This window comes from Leptinotarsa decemlineata, unplaced genomic scaffold (genome assembly GCF_025532065.1).
Source record: "Leptinotarsa decemlineata unplaced genomic scaffold, Ldec_3_MD MMD2_tig00026354_RagTag_RagTag, whole genome shotgun sequence".
NCBI classification, from domain to species: Eukaryota; Metazoa; Arthropoda; class Insecta; order Coleoptera; family Chrysomelidae; genus Leptinotarsa; species Leptinotarsa decemlineata.
In genome coordinates this window covers 8,576,739-8,603,771 of record NW_027412702.1, presented here as the reverse complement: position 1 = coordinate 8,603,771, position 27,033 = coordinate 8,576,739, and the positions used below count along the sequence as shown (strand labels likewise).

Below are 27,033 nucleotides of genomic sequence, written 5' to 3'. Positions count from 1 at the left end.
AGCCAAACTAGCGTAGAGATACGCAACATATGGAAACCTCTAATCAAACGGAACACGACCAACTCCCGCGAAACGGTCAGCTCCCGCAAAATACCAATGAAGCGGTGAGAGGGAAGAGGGGATAGGTGAAAGCACACGAGTGACCTATAAATAGTCAGGTCTGTGAAGTATAAGTCCAGACACCAATGACCTTCCGTGGCCTAAGCGTGTGAAGATATCCCTATACGCAGATGACACGGCTCTCCTCTCATCTTCCATGGGTCGAGAGCTCGGCGTCATCTACATGCAACGTGCATTGGAAGACATCGAGCGCTGGTACCTCGATTGGAAGATCCGAGCGAACCCGGACAAGACTCAGGCGATAACCATGGGAAGATTAAAATCTTCTCCGGCCAGAAAAGTGAAAATCTCTGGAAGAGAGATTGACTGGCAAGCGCGGGTAAAGTACCTCGGTCTTCTAATAGACCGTAGGCTCACTTGGAACCCGCACATCATGTGCGTTAAAACAAAAATCGAGGGTCGGATATGTAGTCTGTACCCTCTGATCAACAGGAAATCCAAAATGAGCCTCAAAAACAAAATTACCATCTACAATACGATGTTCAAGCCTGTCATCATGTATGGGGACAAGCGGATACGTATAATATCTCCACTCTGATTGCAAAAAGTTAATAAGGATGATTGTGAATGCTCCTTGGTTCGTGCGGAATGAAGCCATCCGCACAGACTTGCAGTTACCTTCCACTCGGCAGTCCATTCAGTCGAGGAATCAGCGAGATTGCACAGACACTCATGAAAACCCATTAGTTAGGGAAGCTATGGATTATACTGTAGACGACCCCTCCCAATATAGAAGGCCCCGACACTCTGTCGAATGAGGCCCCTATGTCCTCCGTTAAAAGACAATTTTTTCATCCATCCCAGCCCAGCCAGGTAAGGGTACTCCGCGAAGGGCGGCACTGATGTCTGAGGACACTCATGCCGCCATCCCATCATCACCTCCATCAGCCATGACCCATTTGTCCCTCTGACAAACATCAGTCTAAAGGGTAAGGGAGCCAGGGTCTAACCCGTCCGAAACCAAGATGGCTGTCACGAATAAGTCCAGTTATCACCCGAAGACAAATGTGGATACTAACAATCGAAACGTCGTGAATTAACTTGGTTTGGAATCTTTTAATTTCATTCTTTCAGGGATTTCAAATAAATTTGTATCATACTAGACAATGGAAGTCCAAACTAATGAAATGTCAACAAATGACAGTTTCAATGTCAACGGTGACAGTTTCACTTCTCAATATAAAGTTACTATTATTATTATTATTATTACTGCAGTAGTCTCCTTTAAGATAAGATAAGATAAGATAATATTTATTGACCAAAACGCGATACACTTGGTATATGTGGTAAGTCAGGGTATATATTTAAAATATGACATTATGAGGACCCCAAGTCAAATAATCAAATGAGTAGTACATTCAGTGAACTTACATCGCAGTGATAAGGCACACACAAAATAAGCAAAAATATATACATAATAACAATGTTAGACTAGGAATGCCAGACAAAACTTTAAATTAAAATGTATTTGAGTTGTTTGGGAGATCGTCGTTCAAGAAGTCCTGATAACTATAATAGCATTTCTGTATTAGAAGGTTTTTAATATTGTTGTGAAATTTTAGGTTACTCTTGACCTTTTTAAATTTATCTGGTATCTTATTGAAGCAGGTGATAGCATTGTACTGTGGAGATTTTTTGAAAAATGACATACGATGTTGAGGGATTTGCAATAGATGTCCATTTCTGGTATTGTAGTTATGGACAGTGGCGTTCTCTGTGAAGAGATTAGGGTTTTCCCTAGCAAACATTATGCATTTCAAGATAAAGATGCAAGGCGCTGTTAACATTTTTTTCTCAATAAAGATAGCACGGCAACTGTCCCTGTAGTTCATATTGAATATAAGTCTTATAATTCGTTTTTGGGCAACAAAAACTCTCATAAAATCATTTGCCCTCCCCCAGATCATAATATTAAAATTGATATGGGAGTATACCATAGCATAATAAATGCTGAGTAACGCTGATTCCCTTAATGTTGATTTCAGTTGCTTAATTGCATAGTATGCTTTATTTATTTTAGAACATGTATTGTCTACTTATTTTTCCCAGTTTAGATTAGAATCTAAATAGGTACCAAGAAATTTCGTCACCTGTACGTTTTCAATATCATATGTAACAGGAGCATTTAGAGTATCAGTCCTAAAGTGAAACTTCATCGATACTGATTTGGAGGTATTAAGGATAAGTTTGTTTCTTTGGCACCAAGCACTGAACTGGTCAACAATACTTTCAGATTTACAAATAAGTTGCTCAACGTTTTGTCCCGTTAAAGTTATGGTAGTGTCATCCGCAAACATCGTAATGTGTCCATCTTCTATATATTGAGGTAGGTCGTTTGTATATAGGAGAAACAGTAGGGGGCCTACAACCAAGCCCTGGGGCACACCGAGTGTTATCTTTTTGGTCTCAGAGAACGACCCATTGCAAAGTACCTTCATGTTTCTTTCGGACATGTAAGATTGTATCCAATTAATTATATTAGTTGGGAGACCTAAATTGGATAGTTTAGGGAGTAGAAACTCCGGGCACACTGTATCGAAAGCCTTCGATAAATCGAAGAATAAAGAGAGGACATATTTTTTGTTTTCGATCTCAGTGTATATGTAATTCATTAGATGATAAGATGCTGTTTCAACCGATTTTTTTCGTCTAAAGCCATGTTGGGAATCGCATAAAAGATTTTCATTTTCCAAATGGTCCATTATTCTTACCGAAACTACTTTTTCAAAAAGTTTTGATATAGCTTCAGTTCGATTAAAAATGATGGTTATGGTTATTGTTATCATTTTTAACAGTGTACATATTCATAGATAGTCATAGGTAAAGCTTCGGAATAGAGGAATGAAAGTGATAACACAATATTACGATTTTGCAATTTAGATAACAGATAATGTTATTTGATAATCAAAATGTAACTAGATCACTTTGAAGGCACCTGAGCACGAAAACCTGAGCACGAACAAAAAAAATATTTTGCTCAATCTGACTGGGCCATAATTTTAAACTAATTTTTGGATGCTCCATTTTCCTGAAATAAATTTTCGCCCCTTGTTTGAATAAAGAATTTGAGTGATTAATTTAGGCACAGGACATTTTCTATCCATTATGAATTTAAGAACCAGTTATGCAAGTGTTATACTTTCAATATTGAAAATTCAGAATTTATTTTCAAGCTTAATAGTAAAGTTAGCAGAAAAAATTATTTAAAAAACAACAAGTAGAAAAGCCTTAAATGGAACATAAAATGAGTCTAAAATTCATATTTTTGATTTCTCCCATAATTGATATTCACATAAAATTAAATTTTATTTTTACCATGTGTGCCTAAGGTAATGAGCCAAATATTCAACTGAATTATTGAGCAAAACATTATGGTGGTTAATTAATAAAGGAGTGTAAAATCAATGAAAATCCGAAATTTGCAGAGAGTGAAATATTTCAATTTAGTTTTGCTAAATAACGGTGAAGCGAACCCACTGAGTTTAAAAAAAAAACAAGGCATGAATACATATACTGCTATAGAAGGGAATAGAAGTCTAAAGTGAGCCTAAAATAATGGGATAGTATTAATTGCTGAAATGGTATTTTCGTGATTGGGTTAAGAACAAAAAATTCGAAAATAGAATATAAAATTAGCCTAAAATCACAATGAAATTATGGCCTGGAAATAAATGTTAAAACCACAGGTGTTCTGCTAGCTCCCAGGGGGTGAATCTACTTACTTCTTATTTCAGTGTAATTGTAAGATTTCTTGTGATGGAAAGTGGATCAAAAAAGACAATTAGTTTTAAAAAAACCTGAAAAGAGTACTCCATCTCAAGTAATACACCTGAATGGAACACAATTTCTGGCATTATGATTTATGTCTTCTATGATAGTTGAACGTTCACCAAAAATTTTTACTTTTACTAGTATTTGAATAAGAAGAATGTGTTATTTTTAGTAATATGAGTAAACAATTGATTTTATATGATCACTTGGTGATCAAAACACGTGTCAGGGTGTTGAATTAACGGTTGGTGTTGGGAAAAACTCCAGTAATATTCATTACTACACAGAAGGTTCCAAACAGTGCATCAGAAGTACATAATTTTTTAATTATGTCAAAGTTTGACCAAATATTTTCCAATTCAACTACCAAATATAGTTTTAAACTACATTCTTATTTTTCCAATATAACTTAATAAAGATGATGGATTGCTAACAACTACCTATAAACATAAGTGACAGAAGGCCACTTTTTTCTAAAAGTCTGGGTAAAAGTGTAGCTTTCCTTTGGAATACTAGCCCTATCACAGTGAAATGTTTTTTCTTTTTTTTTCATAGGGGGTTTTTGTAAAAATATCTTTCTTATCTTTATAAGCCTAGAGCCTAGATGTATGTTCTTCAATACTCCCAAAATAAAACATTAAGGAGTATTCAGTATCTCTGAACACAAACAATGCAAACCTTTCAAATTACAAAAAAATATTGCCAATAGGCCTAGTTAACATTAACTTGAAACTGGAAAAAAAATCAAGTAACTAGGTATATTCTATGGAAGAATTCAAGAATATACTTTCAGTAGTTTCAAATACCACTTGAATTTCTATAGATTTTATGCCTCACTTTACCCTACTTAATAATTGCATGTCGTCAACTGAAAAAGTGCACTAGTAAAAAATTAGAAGGAACGCAAGCTGTGAACTAAATAATCTAAGATGATAATTTGCTATTCAATAAACAAACCTGTAATAGGACAGATGACCATTTTGTAAAACAAACCACCTCCTCTGGTATCCTTTCAAATAATTAGTCCACTTGAAAAGCCATCCCTTCATAGCGGGCTCGTTGTGAGAGGAATTAGCTTTGGTATTCGCACTGTCACCCATGTTAAACGATTATTGGACACTATTGTTGCAAATCGAGGTAACGACAAAAATTACACGTCCTCCATATTGTAGATGTGACGTAACAAACATCAAATGTCAAATATGTGATTCTGATTTAAAAAAAAGTAATTTCTTGTGTTGAAGATGTGCCATCTACTAGAGAGTAGGCTTACTGATATCTTCCAAAGAGAATTGTCCATTTTGACTTCTTGACGAGAGATTCCTATCCCAGGCGTGGGAATTAGGAAAATTTAGTTATCTGGGCCGTACTCAGGCCGTAATAACGGGGTACTAATCTTTTTAAACATGTAAAACGGATAGCCGAGAACTATTTCCGAAAAATGTATTATCATCTCTAAAAACATACTTTTCATTCATAAAACCTCTGATGTTCTTATATACACTGTTGTACAGAAACAGTGTGGCATTGGTGATTGGCAATAGCACCTGATTTGTTTTTTTTAATGTGATTTGTTGGAGTTGTCTGATATCTATGGTCTATTTAACCAAGCTAACATAGACTTCCGGAGAAGTGATATAACTTTTTTGAAAGATATCATCTTCGGAATTCAATGACAGAAAATTAAACGGCCCAAATGAAAATGTAGATAAAATTGATTAGAATCTGAGATTTTACAAAAAGTTGGAGATGTAAGTGGGTACGTAGGTACTTATGCTTTTATTTTGCAAACTTATGAGACATTCCAATATGTCCCTTTCTGAACAAATTTCTATTACGGCATAATTTTTACAAAAAAAAGTTGTTGATCGACAGTTTCCAGAAATGTGAATAACATTCTTAAAATATGTTGATATGCACTTTTATGGTTATGGTAAAAATAGTTGAAGTAGACAGCATCCATGATAATTAAACAATTTTTACACTAATAACTTTACTAAAGACGCGTTTCGCTACACAGTAGCTTCTTCAGTTGAAGTGGGTAGCCAGACGGTTCGACGTGGTGCTTTGTTCACTCACTCGAATTGACTGTCGTGTTGGTCGGTGATTCAAGCCCTAGTCTGAATGATCGATTTTCACTTGGTATCGTCCAACCCGTGTTAGGAATCACACGTTAAAAGGTAAGACCTCGTTAATCCTTAGCTCGCACAAGTTTCTACTTCTGAGGGTTGTCGTTCGTAGGGGTGCGACAGCTGGTTAACGGAAATACGGATTTTTTTAAAACAGATTATAGAATGCATTTTATACAACAGTTGTTACAAAACCTAACTTTTTTTATCATAAATATTATTATTGATTTCCATCAAGTAATGGGTGTATTAATAATGAAGTAGACAGTATGTTTATATTGAAGAATGTAAATTTTCACTGCGGGAGATAACTCTTCGGTCTAAAATATTTTCTGTGTTTTTTGGATGTGGTCTACAGGTTTTATACCTGTCGTTTCGTCTACTACTGTGGTAGACATTATCAAAGGTCAAAGTGTTCCAGTTGTTCTCAACGCATAAACTATAATGTTTGTGTACAATTAAGGGCAGGTAGCCAGGACAGGTAGATGTTTACATTATCACGAGTTATTTCAACTTGAAATAATCAATATTGTAAGTACCAAAATGTGATCTAGTAAAATATTCAAAATCATCTTACATAAAAACTGCTCACACGAGGGTGTCTAGGCTAGAAATAGTATAAAACATACTCTATGTTCTCCTACATCAACTTTATTATCTACTGAAAACGTGTATCACACAATAAATAACAGATTTGTAGAAATTCTTCATTCGTCATAGCAATCTGATAGCGAAAAGTCTATTATTTCATCGCTTGTAAGAAATCTGACGTCACTCTGACTTTCGCCATTGGAGAAATGCATTCTATGACCAGGTCTACGATATTTCCAGACAATGGCAAACACAGCAACGGAAATGAGAACGAGGGCCCCGGTTACACTTATCACAATTACAAAAATATTAGTATTTGGGCTGTCCGGTTCTTTCTGAGTGAAGAGAAGTTTACCACTTTCACTAACATTGTTTCGGAAAAATGGGGGATAGAGGCTATCCACACTGTTTTCGTTTTCGTCAGGCCAATATTCCTTGGGCTTCACATATTCCGGGCGAGACGGCGTTACAAAAAGTCCTTCATCATTGCGAGTTGGTTTTGGTACATTGATTACATCGGAATCAGTTTCCTTGCGAGGTTTTGTAGGCTGCGGCCTGTACATTATAAAAGGAGTTGTTGGTTTTCTGGTCGTAGATTTGACAATAACTTTCCTAATTATTTTCGTTGTTGGAGGTGGAGGTTTAACATATATAACAGGCCTATACACTTTTGGAGTCATTACTTTTGGTGTTGTTACTTTCTTTGTAGTAACTGTTGACGTTTTTACTTTAGGTGTGGTTACTTTTGGTGTAGTTGCTTTTGGTGTAGTTACTTTTGGTGTTGTTACTTTTGGTGTAGTTACTTTTGGTGATGTTACTTTTGGTGATGTTACTTTTGATGTAGTTACTTTTGCTGTTGTCAGGTGAACAAAGTGGTCTGTTGATTTTGTGAAAAACTGTTTCGGTATTGGCAATGGACTAGAAAACATTGGGATTGCAGTTGGAAGTCGGGTTATCTCTGTTGATTTGGTTATATTGACAGTGAAATGTCGTTCTTCTGTTGTTGTTTTTGTTGCTATATTTTCGTTCATAATCGTTACATTCAAAATTCCAGTTGGAGTCACATCATAACTGAACGTTGCTTCTGAAAAATAGGAAAAAATCAACAACAATGAGTATACGGGGTAATCTGAAAAAAAGCATTCTTTTTTGCAGGTAGAAAACATTTTACAAATACAAAACACAGAAAGAATACATTAATTTTGTAACAATTGATTTTTTGCATTGATTATGTTTATTTTTTACCATTCAAACATATTTTTGATTAAGTTACGATTTAAAAACTGTTTAATTTTCTTCAGGCATATATCATTATTCCGTTCAGTGCTACCTCTTTTTTCGGCATTTGACGCACGCTCCGCCGGCCCCCCGGCCGGTACCGCCTCAACCGCTATGTCCCTGCATTTTAAATCTGTAATATCTTTAAAAATATTCACTTAGATTACATGCTGTGTAGGGCCATATTGATCTATATAAATGCACAATGTATTTAAGGTACTTAATTGCACAAGGATTATTGCTGTTTTGCTTAAAATCGCTTAGTAAATGAGCTATTATTTCTCGAGGATGAAAAATGGTTATTGTGGGTTATCTTAAGAGATAAACATATACCATCGCAAACTATTTTGTAGACCTTTTTAAGGTGTATCTCGTAGGGTTCAGCGTTTGCAATGTACGCTACGATGTAAGAAATGTGTTTATTTACGACATCATATTAGAAACCTTTAGTGTTTCTCAACTATAATAGGCATGTTATATACATATAATCCTTCCTCTTAAATCGCTGTATCTATTAAAAAATCCCGCATCAAAATCCGTTGCATAGTTTTAAAGATCTAAGCATGATTAGGAACAGACAGCGGGAAGCGAATCACTTTGCAGTGATTTTCACATTCACAGTATTGAACACACCTGAAGAGAACCGGTTGTATAGTGAAACACCTGTTGAGGTTTTTGTAAACTGCTTAGTGGAAACAAAACAACGAAGTGTTTTTCTTCCCACTCTTGGGGTCCGTCTGGCTTGTCCATTTCTTCCTTTTCTCCGGAAAACACTCAGCCTCATGGGCTTTTCCATCATCTTATTCATGACACAAATTCCAACAAGCGTGTTCTCTGTATCTGTTCATACAGATGTATGTATTTCACATCTGAACAAAGCTGTATGTCCTGAGGCAGCAAATACAGTACACAGAGAAAAGAGTTTGTGAGAGGTGGTAATGCATTTTGGCGTGTCCAAGTAGTCAATTCAGCGTTACCTGAATGGTAAACACCAACGGAAAGTAGGCCGTTCATCTGTTTTTTCCGGTCAAGAAGAAAAGAGAATCACTAATTGTCTTGGATTAAACGTCTACTGGGAATTTACTCTTTCCAAGTTTGATCCGAAAAATATTGTTCAAAGATTCTAGATGCCAAGGACGTAGAAGAACCTCGTTTCACTAAAAATTTATTAGAATCCAGATGACTTCAAATCTTTATGACCCTGAAGAGTCATTTGAGTCATTACATCAAGCATAGGTAGCTGCGACATTGGAACATAACAAAGCGTATTTTTCAAAGCTCACCAAAGCTCTACCCTGAAGCACTCAACTACTTCGAGACTAACATACTAGACAAACCGATTGAAAAAACTGTCATGATCAGAAGGAACATATCAAATCATATTTTTCAAAGCTCACCAAAGCTCTTCCCTGAAGCACTCAACTACTTTGAGACTAACTGTCATGATCAGAAGGAAATACAAATACCCAAAACTGTCATGATCAGAAGGAAATACAAATACCCAGATCGGAATTGGAACTCGTCGAGGTCCAATGTCAGTGTGATGTTCGTAGGGACAGCAATGGCTTTTTTTCCTACATATGTCGTATACAAAAGGCAACGTGTTCATGGGTCTTGGATTCAGGAAGGTCCATTGAATAATCGACATAATAATTCATCCTCAGGATGGTTTATGTTGATCTTATTCGAGGACTGGTTCGCGTCGATTGTTTTGCCCAACTTCAGAAAGTTAGGGTCCTGTTGAAAAGTTGTTATTGGAGACAATCTAGTCAGCTACGTATCCGCTAAATTGCTACAACTTTGCATGATGGAAAACAATGTGAAGTTTATTTTGCTCTCCCACAACAGCCCGCATCTTTGAAAGCCTTAGAATCTAGATTTTTTTCAGTCTGCTGGAGAAAGACTTCAGAAAAAAAATCATGATTGAAAAATTCAAAGGTAGGACCCTATCCGCTACGATTTCTGGGCCCTCTGTCCTACAGAAAGCCAAAATTCGAGTGGATTGTTTACGAGATCAAGACAATACTCCTTCGATCTGTAGCAGATCTGCAATGAAGTGCATGACAAGGGCACAAAGCGAAAGATCATCAAAGTTTACATGGAAAAGATCACCATTACTGCATCCGATAAAAAGTTCCTCACCATTCGCTTTATGTGAAATTACTATTTTCCTGATACTGATGGCGTAAATAATGTACTCTTGGATGTAATCAAGCGATCATGTTACCCCATATTTGGGTCATTTTTCTATCAAAAACGTCATTTTCAGAATAGTTTTTGTCTGATAAATCCATTTGATATTTTTTTCCTAGTATTTTACCAAGTTGAATAAATGGTACCATAGATCTGACCTTTGTACAAATTCCATTTTTTTAGAAATAAAATTGACAAGTAGAATTTTGGCACTGTAGATTCTAGGTGTCCTTTTCCCAAATTTATAAAATTTATTTAAAGTCGAAGTGCAAAATTATCTCAAGTTAAGGCATTTGGCTGTACCCCCAGAGTTTGTTCAGGGCGTATATACAGAGTTGATGATACATGTCTAGCAAATTAATCAGTATTTACGTTGCCTATGATCCCTACTGCAGCCTGGCTGTCTGGGGAAATATTGATCCACGAATTTCGTAGACGCTGCAAATTAATAAACCTTGCGCATTACAGGATTGCACACACTTCAAGCTGGAAGACTGCTGTGTACTAATCGAGCGGATAATTAACAATTAAGTGTTACTCAAATACATTATCATGGATTTTCATCAAATATCAGCCAATTTCATCAAATTCATTTGTGCATCTGTCACTATATTCAGAATCCAAACAATTTCTTATGCAATTTGAAATATTTGAGAACATTCTCTGATTTTGGGCACCTTCAAGCTTGCTTAATTAATCTTGAAAAACTTCAATACACAGGAATTCACATTTATTTATAATTATATTTTCTTCGATTATTGTGATTCCAGCAAAAAATAGTGTCAGTTCAACTAGATGGACTGAAAAATCGTGGGCTAGTGAAGCGGATCAATTTCACTAGCCTAGGAATGTATTGGACATATCGTGCATGAATATTTGGGTTTGCAAAAGCTCTGTTCAAAGTGTGTGCCGCGACCAAAAACAACAACGAACTGATGATTCTGAGCAGTGTTTGAAGCTGTTCCACCACGAAAAAACCGAATGTATGAGTCGATATATGACAACGGATGAAACATGGCTCCATCATTTCGCACCAGAATCCAAACGATCGGCATCATCTATCTTGAAAATGGAAAAAACCATCAACAGTGACTATTACATAGCGTTAGTGTGGCGTTTGAAGAACGAAAACGCGAAAAAACGGCCCCAGTTGAAAAAAAAGTGATGTTTGAAAGGGCTTTGAATTACTTCCGCGCCCACCATATTCTCATGATGAAGACGTAATCGTAGAAACTGATGCCTATTTTGAGGCTTAGCACAAATCGTACTAAAAAAATGGTATCGAAAAATTGTATAACCACTATAATCCTTGTATGGCTTTCGAAAGCAACTTTATTGAATAATGAAATCAAATTTTATCAAAAAAAAAGTTTGCCTACAAACTTTTCAGCGCAACTTACAAGTTATATTTATATATATATTTTTCTCATTTTGTCTTCAATCGAGGACCGCCTGCCCGGTACTGACGATGCCCAATAGGCTGAAACAGCTGTATACCGGTGGCTCTTAAATTGAAATCAATATGGGAATGATCAAAGAGTACTTATCTATTTATTTTTTGATTTTCATGGAATTATTTTCCAGCAGCTTGACTGCATTAACCTTTCTAGATTTCATATCATTTCTAGAAACATGTGGATTCGTTTTCCGATGGCATTTCAGGTTAGCTTCCCAAATTTCTGCTACCGCAGTTGTCGGTTGATTGGTCAAACCACCAACACTGACATAAAAACTTGGCAAGTTGACTTGGGTGTCACACCAATAGGTGGTTCCACTTATGTTTCGCTTGCGTTTACGCAGCTATTTTTATCAAGTACTTTCTTGGTTTTTTCTCATTTTGTCTTCAATCGAGGACCGCCTGCCCGGTACTGACGATGCCCAATAGGCTGAAACAGCTGTATACCGGTGGCTCTTAAATTGAAATCAATATGGGAATGATCAAAGAGTACTTATCTATTTATTTTTATATATATATATATATATATATATATATATATATATATATATATATATATATATATATATAACTAGGTATATATACTAGGTACATGAAGAAATTGAAAAGTATCTACCGACAAAAACATTTAGAATATCATGTATTTCAACCAAGAAGTCAATTATATGTGAGTATGTACATCTCTTACCAATGTCGCAAAAGTCATAATAATCTGGACAACACCGTCTTTTGTAATAACAGTCATCGTCACAGTCACAAGTGAGGTGGTAACTATCACTAGTTACGCTCTCCATCTGACCACACCTATCTTCACAAGAATCAACAGTAGGGATAATTTCAGTATTAGGAATTTCACTGAAACAGTAAAGTAACATAACATTCACAGTAAAAAAACATATCATAAATCTTTCATCAAATACGTAAATAATGTTATAAACTATACAACATGCATTTATTTAAAGCAATAAGTGAGTGGGTGAAATTGCAGAAACTTAAACGAAGTTATTTTATTATCAATTAAAAACCTAACGTAACCTAACCTAATCTAAACTAACCTAATCTAACATTATCTGATCATTTTTCAGAAGGTTGAATATTACTGGAGTTCGATCCCAACACCAAACCGTTATTTTTAATACCTCGACACGTGTTTCAATCACCAAGTGAACATCTTCAAGAGGAAGATTAAATCAAGAGGAAGTTTAATTTTCCTCTTGAAGATGATCACTTGGTGATTGAAACACGTGTCCAGGTGTTAAAAATAACGGTTTGGTGTTGGGATAGAACTCCAGTAATATTCATTCCTACACCAAAGATTCCAAACAGTGCCTCACAAGTTTCAGAAGGTTATTTACGGTGTTACGTAAGTCAGAAGGTTTGTGATATTGCATATGAAAAACCCAAGGTCTTCAACTCTTACGAATGATTTAAGGCATCAATGACATGTGCTCCTCACAGATAGCCAGGCAGCATTTAGAGCATTGAAGAACCCATCAGTGACAGCGTGCCTGGACTTTCAGAATTCATGGGCGACAAAAAATATGATGAGTGTACTAGAGATGACTCATAAGCTCCATATATTTAACCTAAAGTAGTTGTGAGGGTAATAAAATCTATGGTTCGAAACTATATTAGAAAGTGAGTGAAGCAGAAATGAAAAATTAACAAATGAAGGTAATAAAAAATGTGTTTAATTCCAATACTTCGCTTAACGAGCGGCAGAATACATAAACCAAAACTCTCTGGTCATTGTCCATCAATTAAGGGTGTACAATAACAATAAGAATATACAAGAAGTGTCGCTGCTACAAGAAGTATCATTAGGGTGTTAACTACACATTATTCTCATCACATCAGGGTTGAAAACTATACATGAAGACTTTTCTGATTGACCACACTCATTGACGACAACGGCGACATTGGTCATTAACGAGCGATGGATCACATGAACTAAAATTATCTGGTCATTGTCGACTCTTCAATTACAAGACATGACCCCTAAATAACGTCTAAGACCTCTTGATCCAGCTTCGGATAGCACTGCGGATAGAATGTGTCCATTATGCTCTAGAGTCTAGATCAACTGTAATATCACTATTATCGGGAAATCAAAAGATAATATTCAACATATCAGTTCAATGAATAAAGCAAACCTAAGCTCAAAGGTTACATTTTTACCTCTGCGTAGTAAAAACGTCATCCATGGTACAATTCATGATTACTTTGACATCATCTATAGCTATATCGCTCACATAACCTGATCCTCTTACTCCTTCGAATATTATCTGAAACAAAAGAAAAACCATGCTAGTAATGTTCTAGATATCTCTAGATAATAATAATTTCTTAACACTTACTTGAAAGTCATCGTCAATCGGACCCAAATGTTGATATCCCCTATACCATTTATCTCCCTGGTTGCCACTTTTGGAGAAAACTGCAAGATTTGGATCTAGCGTCCAATTATCTTTTGCTTTCTTCAAGTACACCCTTAAAGATCCTATAGTACTCCCGAACATGTGGTAATAGAATTCAAGACAAACTTCTTGATCCGTTCTGTCGTAGATTGGAGATATGAGTCTGGCAGTGTCGTTTTCGTTTCTCGCGGATGATTCAATATACATATAATATCCTGTGAAACAAGAAGATATATAGGAACATATACAAAATGATATCTAATAGTATATTGAAATGTTTTAGTTAATCCCTGCTAAGTACCAAGACCACTTTTTTTCAGAAAACGAGATCGGAAGTAGTTCTGACCTAAACAAAAATTTTATAGAAATCTTTGTTCATATTCAGATCAACTTGTTGTCGAAGATATTTTTATGGAGGTATATATAAGCACTTCCAGAAAATATTTAAGACGCTCGAGTGGGGTGCCTGCAAAAATGGTGATATACCTTGGAGTTTCAAGCAAATGTAATTCGAAGTGTACCAACTCTTCAATTTGAATCTCGGAGTTCGGACAGCCGTGTATTTTTAACGTATAGTCCGGTCAAATTAGACAAAAAATAAGAGTAAAGCTACCTGAATTCCCACCAAGCTGAAAATCAGTAAGATTGTTTAAAATATTATTAAAAATGAAATTTGAAAGTTCCCCATATTTCCCTTATATGGAAAAAAATTATACAAAGGTCAAAGAAATAAGTTTTTTTGCGATTTTCAGCAAAACGGTAAGTTTTATCATAAAAAAAACTTCAGACAAAAATTGCAGATCAGATCAGAATTAAAGTGATTCTCCACTAACAGTGGAGGATCACTTTAATTCCAACGAGGCGACATGCTATTAACGCAGTTTATATGTACTCAGGATGAAGATGAAGAAGAACAAGAACAAGAAGAAGAATTTAAAAGTTACGACTCAGACGATTAAATTTCACAACTTTTTTTTACCTTAAATTACTTTTATCTTTTCAATCTCTGCTAATAGCCATTATTTTGCAATAATTTCAAATTAAACAGGATCACAACTGACCCGTGGAATAGGTCTACTGGGGAAACCACGTTAAAAAAAAACGCGTTAAATACACTATCTCATAGGTGGCGTGGAAACGTGTGCATATTATAACGATTATAACTTTTACAACTTTTTGAATCGTTATATCTCAAAAACGGTGGCTCGTAGGAAAAAAGTATTGGAACATTTTTTGCAGATGATTTTATGATCTACAATTTTTGTCTGAAATATTTTTATGATAAAACTAACCGTTTTGTTGAACATCGCGAAAAACTCGTTTTTTGACCTTTGGCATTGAATAATTTTTTTCCATACAAGGGAAAGATGAGGAACTTCCAAATTTTATTTTGAATCATATTTTAAATAATCTTACCAATTTCCAGCTTGGTGGGAATTTAGGTAGCTTCGAATGTGTAAATTGACCGGACTAGTATACCATTCTCGATGGAATCGAGAGAGGTAAATCAGTCAAACACTTCGCGTGATTGTATTTAATAACACTCAACAATAATATTTTCACAAAACAGTTCACATAATCGCAACACGTGTTTAATTATAAAATAAAAGCTAATGGCTTATTAAATACAAATCTGATGAAGAACTGTTTAGTGAAAAATCTCACAGTGTTATTATATATGTATATCATGGATTTTCATCATATCATTCTCATCGTATTCGCCCGTTTCATGATATAACTTCATGTGAAGGTGTTATTAGAAAAGAAACAGGACTCCGATGAGAATCGGCAAACTATTGAAATCGAAAAGATGTAGCTACTCCTTCAAATAACCTAACTTTTCAGTGAAGAATTGCTTTCATTTTTAAAATTCACTACTAGTGAAAATCCATATGTTACAATTTTCATAAAAAGTTCGTCAGAGTTTCATAGCTCTGGCGAACTTTTTATAGAATAATCATGAAATTATTCTATGAAAATATATTTTCAATTCCATTTTTCAACTTCGATATCTGGCAATTCAAATATTACAACATGCGAAATATTTGACAGAGCCATTTCCAATTAAAATTAATAATTACATGAAATTTGAAATGCTCACAGTTTAATAGCTTTGAAAACCTTGGTTTCTGTAGTATAAAATAATTAAAACCGTAGAAACTAGTCAATAAATAACATGTAATCAATGTAAACTGTGTCAAATGATAGTAATATTGATATAGCTATTGATATAGCTGGATGACCCATGACTCACATTTGTATAGCTATCTCTTTTCGATGCACTCAGTGTCTTAGTGCAAACTCTCATCAAAATAACAGCTCTCTCTCTCTTTCTGGTTGAAAGTAAACGTTAACTGTTTGGTCTTCGTTTTTCACACGTAAAAAAGGGGATACTATAGTATGTCACTACATACGTTTTTTATAAAGAAAGAAAAAATATGGTGACCGAAATTTGTATTAATAAATAATCTGAAGATACGTGTAGTTTTTGTGAAGTTGATGTTCAGGAGAAAAATAATTGAAGACTGGACCCCTAAAGAAAACTAATAGAATCCCTTAGAGAAAAAAAAAAGAAATATCTATGGTTACCTGTAGTGAATGATTTTTGAGAAAGCTGGAAAACCACAAACAAAAACCATTATCAGGCAAACTATGAAAAGGAAGTTAACTCATGGTTTACAAAGTTAAATGCTTTTTTATTAAATGCTGATTTATCATAACTAAAGGATGGGAAAATGGAAAACTCTTAGAAATACAAAGTCTATTGAATCAGAAAGAAGTTGCCCAGTTTTGAGTTTTTTGAGTAACGGTCAAAATTTTAAAACCCTGATTAGTTCCGGAGACATACGAAAATCAACAAAATTCGTCAATTTAGTTTTTTTTCTGGCATTATTCAGGAGATTATCAAAAAAACACTTTATACATTGTTTGAAGGTAGTTGACAATGTTTCATGAAGTATTTCATCAGTTCGGACTTCCATTGTCTAATTTAATATGAATTGATTTGAAATCTGTAAAAAATTAAGAAGATTAACCGAAAAATTAATATTTCAATTTATTATTTTTTGGTTGTTGCTTGTATGTTATTTCTATGTAATTTCAGTTTTTTGTTCAATAAAATTGTTATTTTTCGGTTGAACTTTTTAATTTTTTTCAGATTCCAAATCAATTTACATTAAATTAGACAATGGAAATCCGAACTTATGAAATACTTTATACATTCCCACTTTTCAAATCGAAGTTTCGTCTTCGATAAATCCACACCAATTTTAGTTTTTAAAATGGACCAGACAGAAGAATCACCTGGTATAAGTTAGACTTTTTCGCGATAACTTCATTGATGTATCATCATATTCGTTTAATTAGTACATTTTTATGTGAAACTTCTTCATAAATTAACCGATTTTGTATCTGGTACGATTTAAGATTTTTCCACTCTGGTACTCCTTATTTTGGACACATTAGATAAGTTTAACACATAATCCTTTACTTACCATCCGCTCCTACTCCTTTTGTGTGATCAAATGTGGGTCCAGTACCAATAGATCCACTTGGAGTGTCATGATTTTCTCTTCTCCAATCGAAATCGTGGTTCAAATCATGTGTCCATCCACATAAATCTTCATTTTCAAAATCGCAAAATAATTTTGGTTTGGTATTGACGGCTAAAATGTTATTCTCATTTAAACTTTAAATTTGTTTTAAAGTGGTTCACAATGTTTCATGGCGAATTTTATTAATTCGGACTTCCATTGTCTAATATGAATCTACTATGATTCGAAAACTATGAAAAAAAACAAATAAAATTAAAATGAATAGCTAATTTAATTATATTAAACAATAGAACGTAAAGTGAAGTAACTTGGTTTGAAATCTTTTTTAATTTATTGTTCTTAATAGTTTGTTTATTTTCATTTATATTCTTTTCAGTTTCCTCTCTTTACTCTGTGGTCATTTAAACTGATTTAATTTGTTTTTTTTTTATAGATTTCGAATCATAGTGGAATCATATCAGACAATGGAAGTCCGAACTAATAAAATTTAACTACTTTCATATAAATATTGAATTACACGAAAGAAAAAATACGTTCAAAATAACTTCTTTTATATGAACATTGAATTATTTGAAAAAACAACTTATCCTTTTCAGTTTGTACTCCAAACATTCGTTATGAAATTGAATCAGGTTCACTCATAGGATTGCTACACAATCCTAGATTGCTATCATTCTGGATCATTCACAGGATTGCTATACACAATCCTGTGAATGATCCTCTCGGATCAAAATGTATAAGATGTTAGCATGCTATAGTAAATAATGAAAAAAATCACCTAGCTGTAAGTTAAGGGAATTTCCCAACGACAGCTGATAAAATTCAGTAGGTGATAGATGCTGCTTTTAAGGTAGGTAGGTAGGTCTAAAGTGAGTGGGTCTATTCTACCCTCCACCGCAACCCACAAGGGTTTATTGTGGCTCACACCTACTTACACTCGGCCAAGTAAACCCAACTTCTTAACGAAGCCGATTAGTTTGTATGGTGAGTGGTCTTTCAGGTCAGATGATGAGAGTACGGTACTGCCGAACTCAAAGAACCTGATTCAGTCCCCAGCGGGGTAGGCATAAAGTATGTGCTCTGCTGTTTCATCATTTTTCAGACAGAAGCGACACACACTGTCTTCCGACAGTCCAAGTCTCTGCATATGAAGATTCAAATGACAGTGTCCTGTAGGAAGGCATGTTAGACATCGTAGTTCATCCCTACTGTAGTCCAACAACTGTTTGGAATCAAGCTTCGAAGGGTGAATAAACGCCTTGGAGTGAGCCAATCCTGGAAGATTCTGCCAGAAGTCCATAAATCTCCTTGCCATCCAGGTATTCAGTGTTTGTTTGGCAAAGCCCAAAGCGATGCCAATGACAGGTTCTGGTCCAACGAAGCCGCTTGCAGCACCCTCCTTTGCAAGAGAGTCAGCAGCTTCATTGCCTTCCAGGCCAGTATGGCCAGGAATCCATACCAGAGACAATCTGTTAAGTCTTCCTATAGAGGAGAGTCGTTTTTGGCAGTTTGCTACCAATTTAGACGTTGCTCGGTTGGAGCCAAGAGCTTCTGGGTCTGCAACTGAAAACACCTGCACCAGAACCGGAGGGTTTTTTTGATCCATCTGTGAACCAACAACTATCTGCTCTTAATATTTCCTTCTCCTGGAGGATCCAGTCCTCTCTACTCGGAAATAGTACTTTATAAGGCAGTTCGTAGTTGACAGTTGGAGGCATAACGTCAGAGGTCATTTCCAGAATGCTGTGACTTCCAATGTCAACCAACAGTCTGTTGCACTCTGCATTAAATTGATTTGTGCAACTGACAATGTGCACAAGTCTTTATGCAGTCCATCTAGCCTCTCTTTCCAGAAAAATGTGGAGAGGAGGTAGATCTAGAAGGATCTTCATGGCCGCTGACGGTGTGGTACTGATGGCACCCCTGATAGCCAGACATGCCTGTATCTGTAAGCCAGAGAGCTTCGCTTGGGCCGTTTTCTGTAAAGCCTTCGGCCACCAAGCAATTGCACCATAAGTGATCATTGGTCTGATAATGCTTGCTGATTGACAATGATTGACACAGGATTGCTACACAATCCTGGATTTCTATCATTCTGGATCATTTACAGGATTGCTATACACAATCCTGTGAATCATCATCCCGGATCAAAATGTATAAGAGGAGTGTTAGCATGCTACAGTAGATAATAAAAAAAATCACCTAGCTGTAAGCTAGGGAATTTCCCAAAGCAGCTGATAAGATTCAGTAGGTAATAGATGCTGCTTTTAAGGTACCAGCTGACAAACTTTCCACTGAGATACAGCAAGCTGACATTAATTTTCATTCACAGTAGCATATAAACTATCACCAGGTAAATTTTGAGCTGAGAGGAAATAATTGAAAATGTATTTTTTTCATGTTCAAGCAAACGTATAATCCACCATGTTATGGTCAGCTGACTTTATTTTTCCTTCAAGATATCGGGTAAACTATAATCCGACAAATTTTAAAATGGAAGGAAATGACAAAACTTTTTTTCTTCATGTGTGGGAGGCTGCCACTGCCCGCCCCACCCACCCAAGGAGACGCAGCTGACGCTGATATAAATCATAATATAGCTGTTTTTCAAATTGCAATCACTATCGAAATTAAAATGAAGTGATAGTCAGATTTTTTTAAACAAATTTTCAACTCAATGAACAAGTGAATGAAAAAATTAAAAACTATTATCAACAAAAAAAAGTTCAAGTAGGATTTTTTTTTCAAAATCATTACATTTTCCATGACGATAATAGTAAAAATGGCTCCTAGACGCAAACCTTTATCGAGTCTACTATTTGAACTTATATGTAGCCATTCATAAAAACGGAAGCCCAAAAAAAAAATGTCATCAATCGTTCAACTATGTCACACCTATTTTTCGGGTTTGTTGGCCGTGGTCTGCGGATGTGTACGAGTATACATGACGTTTCGTCTGCTATTGCGATGGACATTTTCAAAGACAATGAGGCAACGGGTGAACTATACGGGTTGTTGTCATAGCTGATACTTATATGAGACTCTGCTATGCGAACAACCCAGGCACTTGTATCATCATCTTTGATAATGCATACCGCAGTTGTAGAAGAAACGTCAAAAATCAAAACTTGCAGACCATTGCCATCATACCTTGAAAATAGCTTTGACACAGTTATCTTCGAACGTGAATATTTTTTCCGATGGGACTTAATTCTTCGAAGTATTCAGATAACAATGTGAATTCATTGTTTAAAAATATTTCAGAGATATATCTTCAGTGGCGATGTGTCCATGTTCAATAAGTGCGCGTAGTCCTATTTTTGGTGTTGAAATAAAATTATGAATAATGGTAGAGTTAAGAGAGGTGTGGTTTGTGCGTTGAAAGTTTCCCCCTCTTTAAGAATTTTGTATTTTTATTCTTGAGGTAATTATAATTTTTGAGTTATTTATACAAAAAAACTAAATGCCTTTCCTTTTCATTTAAAATTCTAGATGAAAACGGCAATTTTTTGTGTGATGTAAAATCATCAACATACATTTTGATGCGTCTTTATGACTTCAATAAGCAATCGCTCATATTTTACTTGTTAACTACAATACTGCAAGAAAATGAGTAAAAAGAAAAAATTGTTTAGTTCAAAATTATCTTGTGAGTATGTCTGTTGACAATGTAGAGTCACAAACCTACCTAAACATGTCGGTACGTTGTTGTCCCATTTACTGCCATCACAATAGACATCACTTGGTCCATTTAAAATATAACCCGGTTTGCAGAAAAAATGCTGGACTGCTCCATTGTGTGTAGGGTAGATCAAAACGAGGTCATTACTTTGTTTTGAAGGAGATGCTTTACAGGTTGGACCTATAAATTTTACAAAAAAATCAGACAATATATAAATTATATTTTTTCGGTTAGGAAAATGAAAAAAAAATTGCAAAACAATCATCTGTGAAGTTCCTTACAAATATGTGTTGTGGGCAACCTTTTCTCATTTCATAGACTTAAGGATATTTTTCTGTTTGATCATACTACTTGATGATTATTACTGGAGTTTTATCCCAACACCAAACCATTATTTTAACACCTCGACACGTGTTTCGATCACCAACTGATCATCTTCAAGAGGAATATTAAGCTGTTTAAAATAAAAATAACGGTTTGGTGTTGGGATAAAACTCCAGTAATATCCATTACTATACCAAAGGTTCCAAACAGTACATCAGAAGTATACTACTAGATTATTGCATTTAAATGAAATTTATTATATATTCAAAGCTAAAAAAACTGAGACAAATGAAATTCTTCACTGCCACAGTAAAGTCAACTTCCAGTTTATTCTAAAGGAATTATGATGTATACCTACAGGTCATTTGAATTCACTTGTAGATATTTTACTTTTTTATTATACTACTTGATTATTGCATTTGAATAAAATTCATTAAATTCTATACTTAAAGCTAAAAAAAATGAAAAAGACGAAATTCTTTAATGTCAAAGCAAAGTCAACCTCTAGTTTATTCTAAGAGAATTATAATGTATACAGTTTGTGAAGATCAAATCATTAGGTTTAGTTTGTGAAATTACTATAGATCTTCATCAAGTAACGGCCGAGTCAAACAAAAAAAAGTATATAGGTGATTTGAAATTCGACCATTGTGTTCTCATAAATGATCTTTTCTCAGGTTTAAGACATATTTTCTGAAATAAATTATTTCTTTCATTTAAAGCCATCTACAAGTTGACATATTGAGCGACAGTAGACTTTTCAAGTCCGAGGCACCGAATGTCTATATAAAATGTATTTGACCCACATACTTTTGGTTTTAATTCTACTTACTGTAATATATGAAGACGGTGGGAATCGAATTATTCATTGAGATATAGCAGTGACTTATTTTTAGTTATTGAAATCGGAATGACGTGGTATTTGAGATACAGATATTCAATTCTAAATAAGTAATGTTCCCAAACATCAAAATTTGAAAATGGTTTAGCAACCCGAAACCGGTCGTAACAAATAAAAATCTTAGTGGAAATCAGACAAAAGTTATTTTCTTTATCCTATTGTTGTAAATCACCCCCCAAAAAAATAATGTCGGCCGCCGCTGGTCGTCATAAATCAATTGTGACGTGACCAAGACTGCGCCCAACTCGACGAGCGCTCGCGACCGTTCCACCGGCTCCGATGGACGTTTGAGGAATTCTCTACCGGTTTCGAGTTCGTTTGCCGTATGAAGCGCGACTAACACCTAGATAGTGGAAGTAGTATTAACATGGCACTGAAAGTCAAGCTACTGATGATCAGAACGATCCTAATGCCAATAATACTGTATGCATGCACTGCCTGGGGCCAGTGCGCGCAGACATACAGAAAGGAGATTCAAGCATTTATGAACACGAGCGTAAGGGCCGCCGTAAATGCACCGTATTATATCCCAAACAGATTCATTTACAGAGATCTAGACCTGGACACGCAATATGTGGACGTGTATATGAGAGAACATGCAGAAAGCACGTTCGATAGAATCAGATCGCACTTAAATCCAGCGTTTCGCGATCTACACGATGCGTTGAACATGGATGACCCCAGGTTCCGAGAAAGGGACAAACATCCAAGGCCGACCAAACAAAACGAGAGACCGCCCCCACGAGTCGCCGTCAGGCGGCTCCGGCAAGTATAATATCTTAAAGTGTATTAACCATATATTCTCTTTCAGGAAAACCGCGACTCACTTTCAAATCGCATTCTCTCAGCTTCACTGAGAAACGCCCGTCAATCACAATTATGGCCGCCGTTAGTTTTGGGGGCCCCCATGCAAAAATTCAGTTAGGAATACCGCGACAAATAAAAGCCAATAAATTTAATACGAAAAGTTAGATAGAGAAATAAAAGCACCTAAAGGCTGGTTTCCAACCAAAAGAGGTTAGATATCAATCTTGCTGAAGTGCCAGCAGCTGGATTGAGGACCGTTTCCTTAAGAAACGAGGGTGGAAGGAAATGGTCGCCAGGTCCAAACCTGCGGAAGCGATTCCGTAAGGAGAGATAGATATTTGAATAATAGTTGAAGTTTTGGTTAAAGTGTTTGGTTGTATTAACAGTGAAATAAGGTTGAGTTATATTATTGTACAATGTAGTCAATTAACACTATATTCAATATGGATTTCTACAAAATGAATAGGTCATCAACATGCAACACTTTTCTCGACACCTGATTCACCAACTAAATTGGCGTACTCAAGAAATGAAATAAACTAATTCCAAACCAATCAATTCACTAATTCCAAACCAATCAGTTTACTCCATCTCCTGAAGACGCCAACTTGGTTGGTGGATGCCGCTTGGGAGTTTTGCAGTCCCCATCTTGGATTCATTCTACGCCAGATGTTGCAGTTCCACCTTTCATAGACATTCAAATCTATCAAAAAAAAAATTAAATCAAACTAGAGTACTCACGGACACATTTTGGTGGTGACGGATCCCATTTTCCATGACTGCAAGTACTGTGTCTCTCTCCAGCTAGTAAATATGTGCGATTGCAAATGAATTTCACCATTCTCCCTTTGCCACGTCTTCTGACCATTCCGTTTTTGATAGATATCGACGGGCATACGGTTCCTGTGGAAAAGGTTCAAATAAAACAAATTATTGTGATCTCATTTTGAAAGTTACAATCTCCAAATCGGGATAAACGTGCCCCTTTTTTCGCCAGGGGGGCGCCCCAGTTGGAATATTAAAAAATTCTCTCGTATTGCATATCTACAACATGATACGAACCTACATACAGATTTTCAGCCTCCGAAAATATAGCGGTACGGATAAACATTGCTGAAAAGGTAATTTTCAGAAGTAAATGCGCCACTTTTATCCCCATATTGAAAATCCTCTCTTAGTGCGTATCTAAGACCTAAGAAGCACCTATATACCGAATTTCAGCTTCCTAGGACTAAACAGTACAAAGGAACAGACATGAATGGATATACTAGTAAAGATACTTTTTGGAAAAAAGTTTTTTGGCTTTCTACTTCTCCATTTTTATACAAAAAATGTGGGAAACTTATAAATGCCGGGAGAAAGCAATTAAGTTCAAAATTGAGAAGTAGAGAGCCAAAATACTTTTTTCCCAATAACTCATCTCTTTAAAAAAATCCCGTTTCAAGTTTAACTTATAGATAGGTATATTCCATAATAACATATTTTGTATCTTTACTGCAGAAGTAAAGTACCTGATGAGTTTTCTCTTATGATGATTTCTCTAACAGATCTATATTGAAAAAAACAATCCATAATAATACGGTGTAATGGAAATTCCTCGGATTGAGTCGATTTTAAATATTGAGATGCATCTGAACTAACCTTGAATAAGGATTCTATAATTCAAAATTCATTTTTTTGAGGGATGCTTACATCCTAAAAAGTATTTTCATTGCTCAAATTCTGCTTCTTGATTTATCCAATCACCAAAAAAGTACACTCATTACTAAAACAAATATTTTATGGTTACAGGCTCAACACCAATTTGCGAAATATTCTTCTGTCAAGGTCATCGTCATCTACTTGTCGCAAAATTCTCAATTTTTGTATCGGTTCTGGAGAAGTTATTGTTCTTTTCCAGCTTGTCGCAACGACAATTGGAGATTCATTGCCAATTGTCCCAGTACTTCAACATTATTCCAGTTCAAATACCCAAGTACTCAAAGCTGCGGTGATAGAAGCATTGGAATAACTTTGCAATAATATTCCCTCTATAACGAAAATTCTAGAGCGCTATAAGTTTTCTGAGCGGAATGAAAATTTTCAGGAAATACCTATATGGCGATGCCCTGACAGCAGAGTAACAAACTTAATTGACTTTGTGGCCAGTACTATAAAAACATTTGTATTAGTCACTAAAAAAAAACATCAATATTGGATTTATGAAAATTCGCATCTTCTTGGGATAAACACGCTTAGTATTCTCAAAAAGTTGATGTTTGGGCGAGAAATTACCCTTAATTACCGATAAAATTCTAACCTTGGATTGTTGATTAGATGGAAATTCAGCGATAAGATGGCGAATCACTGTACTATTAAAGCCCTGCAAATCAATTGTTAGATGCTCATTACAGTAATTATTGAGTTGAGAAAAAGAGACCTATCGGAGCGGCTCCAAGTTCTCCGAATTCTATCCCATTAGATTTCCTTATTGGATCATTTCAGATTCAAAGTTTATAAAACCCGATCCAAATTACATCTCATTCGTTCTCAATAACTGAGGATCAATATATGCCTCGCACAACTTTACAAATATGAGACAAGACTTTGAAAAAATAGGCTTTATTATTGTTTGGAGAACGAAGAAATTCGTTTTAATCATTCATGTTTTTAAAGTGCCTCTGTACAAGGAAAATACCAAAATGTATTTGACACTAAACTTATCTACGGTACCCTGGAATTACCTAACAAGAGATACCTACTACTACTGAACTTATTGAGTCTCACTTAAAAGCATTCATAAAGAACTTTTCAGTGATGGTGAATTTGCTTTTTACACTTTTGAAGTGATAGAGCCTAGTGAGTGACAGCGGCCAGGTTCGCCCATAGGTTGCTTTGGATATTTCTTTATACCTAACTTTTTTTTTACATATTTCTACTGGCAACTTTCAACTTTTAATTCAAAATGTCAAACAATGAATTTTTGATAATATTAAGTTTAGTCTTTTATGAAACATCTTCAATAAAAACTTATTTAAAAAGTAAACTTCTACTGAGTATCACTCAAATAAATTCTCGTAGCACTTGCATTGGCTTATCAGCTGTGTTCCGCCGGGCATTGTCGAATTTTGATAACTATTTTTGTGATGTTTAATTTCACAAAATAAACTTACTAGTTGATACGACCATAACCAACTCACAATAAAAACTCACAAACAAAATCAAGTAAATCAAACAAAACTTCATTTTCACTTTAACTTTAACACTATTGCTGCTAAGATTGCTGGTTCATTACTGAATTTGATTTTGACGAAGAATCGTCAATGATGGCGTCTATCTAACGGAAATGGAAAGATAAAGGCGGAAAGACAAAAAATATTATCTTTTGAAAACATGTATTCGACTGTGGTATCTCAAACGCTTGCCAAATTCTAATAATTCCAATGAATAATTTTCTTCTGGGAATGCTGCCAAACTGAGATAAGGGCCGAAAAAATGACACAAGTCTCTTGGGGATGAGAAATGTGAAATATAGATATCAATAAGGTGTTAATTAACTGGAGTTTAGATACAGTGACGACTATTGATACCTATTCATTGTGAAAGATAAGAGTTCATAGCTTAACAATTAGACAGAAATAATTGAAAGTTACCTAAATAAAAATCTTAGGTTAAGGAAATGGAAAGGTGAATTGAGATCAGTAGGTATCGTATTAAAAAACATAATCGATTACAAAGTTGAAAGGAAACAAATATATTCAAAATTCATTAACGTCTATATATATATTGATAGTAGGGCCATAGTATAGAGATGAATATACTATCGTAGGG

General features: G+C 35.2%; 2 protein-coding genes across 4 annotated transcripts in view; both read right to left on the bottom strand.

Annotated features, from left to right (window-relative positions):
* The window catches only part of Osbp (Oxysterol binding protein), a 56,960-nt gene extending 51,872 nt beyond the window's left edge, over nucleotides 1-5,088 (bottom strand). For all 3 annotated transcript variants that reach the window (XM_023174176.2, XM_023174177.2, XM_023174178.2), the window contains exon 1: nucleotides 4,849-5,088. In XM_023174176.2, the coding sequence (XP_023029944.1) occupies nucleotides 4,849-4,991 (143 nt within the window). In that variant the 5' untranslated portion in view covers nucleotides 4,992-5,088. The remainder of the gene's footprint in view (nucleotides 1-4,848) is intronic.
* Nucleotides 5,089-6,649: 1,561 nt separating this feature from the next.
* Nucleotides 6,650-26,533, bottom strand: LOC111517897 (uncharacterized). Its single transcript, XM_023174181.2, has 8 exons — nucleotides 26,376-26,533; nucleotides 23,965-24,126; nucleotides 21,198-21,371; nucleotides 17,450-17,620; nucleotides 13,896-14,170; nucleotides 13,717-13,823; nucleotides 12,227-12,393; nucleotides 6,650-7,695 (listed from the first exon to the last, which is right to left on the bottom strand). Exons 1-8 carry the CDS (start codon nucleotides 26,446-26,448, stop codon nucleotides 6,728-6,730), a joined length of 2,097 nt encoding a protein of 698 aa, XP_023029949.2. The 5' UTR covers nucleotides 26,449-26,533; the 3' UTR covers nucleotides 6,650-6,727.
* Between the last annotated feature and the right edge of the window lie 500 nt (nucleotides 26,534-27,033).

Bases quoted from the DNA above. Each gene is read 5' to 3' on its own strand.
- LOC111517897 (XM_023174181.2), bottom strand. From the start codon at position 26,448: ATGAAGTTTTGTTTGATTTACTTGATTTTGTTTGTGAGTTTTTATTGT. The intron at 24,127-26,375 runs GTAAGTTTATTT...CCTTTTCCACAG, and splicing joins GGTTATGGTCGTATCAACTA to GAACCGTATGCCCGTCGATA. The intron at 12,394-13,716 runs GTAAAAATGTAA...TTACTGTTTCAG, and splicing joins GACGTTTTTACTACGCAGAG to TGAAATTCCTAATACTGAAA.